This window comes from Vicia villosa, unplaced genomic scaffold (assembly GCF_029867415.1).
Source record: "Vicia villosa cultivar HV-30 ecotype Madison, WI unplaced genomic scaffold, Vvil1.0 ctg.002256F_1_1, whole genome shotgun sequence".
NCBI lineage: Eukaryota > Viridiplantae > Streptophyta > Magnoliopsida > Fabales > Fabaceae > Vicia > Vicia villosa.
Genome location: NW_026705877.1, coordinates 193,502 through 197,495, shown reverse-complemented (window position 1 = coordinate 197,495; position 3,994 = coordinate 193,502). Strand labels below are relative to the sequence as shown.

Here is a 3,994-nt window from a genome sequence, read left to right as displayed (position 1 = left end):
GTTATGGATAGGGATATTCAAAACCGAACCGGTTTAATAGAAAATCGAAAAATCAAACCAAACTAAATCGAAAATCACAAAAAATGCATTTGGTTCGGATTAGTTTGAATTATTTTCTAACAAAATTGCATGATTTGGTTCGGTTTGCAGTTTGTATTTTACAAACCGAATCAAACCAAACCAAACCGCATTATGTTACAAAACCTACAAACCATTATATATATTTTTTAAATCTTTAGAAAAATCAACATGTATTATTCGTATATTTTATCATATTCTTTGTATGAAATATATGCAAAAAAAAAAATAATAATAAAGTTGATAAGGATAAGATTAAAAGAAATTTAATGGATATTATTTTTACATCCCTTTATATATTAAATATAATAGCATTTCAAATTTATTTAAGAACACAATTTTATGTATATTATCAATTAGACATAAGATAAAATTATAAAACACAATTCATATTTATGCATTAAAATTATAAACTTGTTTGAACAATAAATTTATTTTATAATCATGTATGAATGACTGAACACAAAATTATGTTGTCTCATATATATGTGTATGTATGAATCAATGAAAATTTAATAAAAACCGAACCAACCAAATCAATCCAAACCGCATTGGCTTAGTTTGGTTTGGTTCAGTTTTATTTTAAAAGTCAACCGAACCAAAACAAACCGCATACATAAGTTTCCTATTCATGGAGATGGAGAAGCCGTTTCCTAGCTTTCTAGTCCAGGTGCAAGAGTCTTCTATAAATTCCAATTTCAAAATCATAATGCTTATAAATAGAACATAAATAGTTACTGGTCAAAAGGCTTGACACAAAGTGATACAATCAAAAGTGTCTTGTCTAGGTGTCTTGTCTAGCATGAAAAATGCTTCATAATTAGACTTCCGAGTAAAGACAGTTTAATTAGGACAGACACCATCAACTCTCAACCTTTTTTTAGTGTCTCACTTTTGCCCAGTATTATCCATATCTTTTCAAAGGGAATATGTGACCCATCGTGACAATTCGAATCACTTCTTGAGAGTGGGAGATCTTATGCCAACAAATTAAACATTGTGCTGTTTGCTTACATTTGAAATATATGAAAAGCAAAAAATGACAAAATCTTCAACAGCAAAGATTTATCATTGGAGCAAGTGTTCGAATCTATAAAAAAGAATTTGTGAAATTAGATAAATAACAATCCAAACGGTTACTAAGTTTTGTGTCTCAATAGTATTATTATCAAGCAGCAATACAGACACTATTTTGACAGTATGAAACTGTGGTTGGCTATATAGTTCAATGTTTGACAATGTAAAGTTTAAGTTATTAAAAATAGAATGAAGGAACTGTCCAGAACAAATAAATAGAATAAAGGGTTAGAGATGGCCAGTAAAATTATTTTCCTTGCATTAACAAAAAGAACTGGTACAAATAACTTTGAAGTCTTTTAACAATCAGAATCAAAAATGCCAAAACACTGACCAATAATAAATATTCTAAAACCGAAGTAAAAATAAAAGGGTCCGGAACAAAATAAAACAAAACTTAAAAGGGTCTGCAACAAAATATCCAACCCACATTTAATCAACAACTTAATCAACTTCTTCAATCTTGGGACCAGCACCACCTGCAGCTGGAGGAACTTCATCATCATCACCACCCTCAGGAGCAGCTCCACCTTGGTACATCTTAGCAATGATTGGATTGCAAAGACTCTCAAGTTCCTTCATCTTATCTTCAAATTCATCTGCTTCAGCCAATTGGTTACTATCCAACCAAGTAATTGAAGCATCAATTGCATCTTCAATCTTTTTCTTGTCGTCCGGTGAAAGCTTTGAAGCAATCTTGTCATCTTTAATTGTGTTCCTCATATTATAGGCATAGTTTTCCAACGCATTCTTTGCATCAACCTTCTTCTTGTGCTCCTCGTCTTCTGCCTTGTATTTCTCTGCTTCCTCAACCATCTTCTCGATCTCCTCCTTTGAGAGTCTACCTTTGTCATTAGTAATTGTGATCTTGTTCTTCTGACCGGTTGTTTTGTCCTCAGCGGAGACATTCAAGATACCATTAGCATCAATGTCAAAACAGACTGTGATCTGAGGAACACCACGGGGAGCAGGAGGAATGCCGGAAAGCTCAAATTTGCCCAACAAGTTGTTATCTTTGGTCCTTGCTCTCTCACCTTCATATACTTGGATCAACACACCGGGTTGGTTGTCTGAGTAAGTAGAGAAAACTTGCTCCTTCTTGGTTGGAATTGTGGTGTTCCTTTGAATCAATACAGTCATGACACCACCAGCAGTTTCCAAACCAAGAGACAACGGGGTGACATCCAAAAGCAACAAATCTTGAACCTTTTCATTACCTTCACCACTCAATATAGCTGCTTGGACAGCAGCTCCATAAGCAACAGCCTCATCAGGGTTGATACTTTTGCAAAGCTCCTTACCGTTGAAGAAGTCTTGCAAAAGTTGTTGAACTTTGGGAATTCTAGTGGAACCACCAACAAGAACAACATCATGAACGGTGCTCTTGTCCATCTTAGCATCCCTCAAACACTTCTCCACAGGCTCCATACACTTCCTGAAAAGATCCATGTTCAGCTCCTCAAACCGAGCACGAGTGATTGTGGTGTAAAAATCAACACCCTCATACAAAGAATCAATCTCAATGGTTGTCTGTGCAGTTGATGAGAGAGTTCTCTTTGCTCTCTCACAAGCAGTTCTCAACCTCCTAAGTGCCCTAGGGTTACCACTAATATCCTTCTTATTCTTCCTCTTAAACTCTTGAACAAAATGGTTAACCATCCTGTTATCAAAATCTTCCCCACCAAGATGGGTATCACCAGCAGTGGCTTTAACTTCAAAAATACCCTCTTCAATAGTTAGAAGAGAAACATCAAAAGTACCACCACCCAAATCAAAGATCAACACATTCTTCTCACCAACACTTGTAGCCTTTTTATCAAGACCATAAGCAATAGCCGCAGCAGTTGGCTCATTGATTATTCTCAGTACATTCAACCCAGCAATGGCACCAGCATCCTTAGTGGCTTGACGCTGGGAATCATTGAAGTAAGCCGGAACAGTAACAACCGCATTCTTCACCGTAGAACCAAGATACGCCTCTGCAATTTCCCGCATCTTAATGAGGACCATAGAGGAAATCTCCTCAGCAGCAAATTGCTTGTCCTCACCCTTGTAATTAACCACGATCATAGGCTTTTCACCAGGACCCGCAATAACCTTGAATGGCCAATGCTTCAAATCACTCTGAACAGAAGCATCAGAAACTCTCCTTCCAATCAAACGTTTCGCATCTGGCAAAGTACACATTCAAATTCAAATCACTAATTATCACATTAACCCAATCAAAATTCATAAAATAAAATACCTAACAAGTAACAACCCTAGCATATAGAAAGTAAAGGTGAAGTTTGAGATCTTACCGAAAACGGTGTTAATAGGATTCATGGCGACCTGATTTTTAGCGGCATCACCGATCAACCTTTCGCTATCTGTAAAAGCAACATAAGACGGCGTCGTACGGTTTCCTTGATCATTGGCAATGATCTCGACTCGGTCGTGCTGCCAGACGCCAACGCAGGAGTACGTCGTGCCGAGATCGATTCCGATGGCAGGACCTTCACCTTTTCCGGCCATTGTCGAACTGTCTAGGGTTTGTTTTGTGTAGAAGAGGCGAGAGAGAAAAAGTTCGTTAGGGTTTCGGAATTGTGATTTGTGAATGAATTTGTAATAAGGGAGTGTTTGTTTTGATTTATATACAGGAATTTTGGGATTCTAGAAGGTTCTATGTGACGGATGCGAATAGTGTCGAAACACGTGTATACACGTTTTCTGCTTCTAGTTGCTTCGAGATGTTTCTTTCTTCAATTGTTGGATCCAATTAATATTTATTAATTAATAATTAAATATAATTAAATTCTATATAAAATTATCTTTTGATTTGAATTTAGCCTAAGTAGTA

General features: G+C 36.2%; 1 protein-coding gene across 1 annotated transcript; it reads right to left on the bottom strand.

The window, feature by feature from the left end:
- Nucleotides 1-1,390: 1,390 nt before the first annotated feature.
- LOC131638294 (heat shock 70 kDa protein 4-like) lies at nucleotides 1,391-3,767 on the bottom strand. Its single transcript, XM_058908847.1, has 2 exons — nucleotides 3,456-3,767; nucleotides 1,391-3,326 (listed from the first exon to the last, which is right to left on the bottom strand). Exons 1-2 carry the CDS (start codon nucleotides 3,667-3,669, stop codon nucleotides 1,600-1,602), a joined length of 1,941 nt encoding a protein of 646 aa, XP_058764830.1. The 5' UTR covers nucleotides 3,670-3,767; the 3' UTR covers nucleotides 1,391-1,599.
- Between the last annotated feature and the right edge of the window lie 227 nt (nucleotides 3,768-3,994).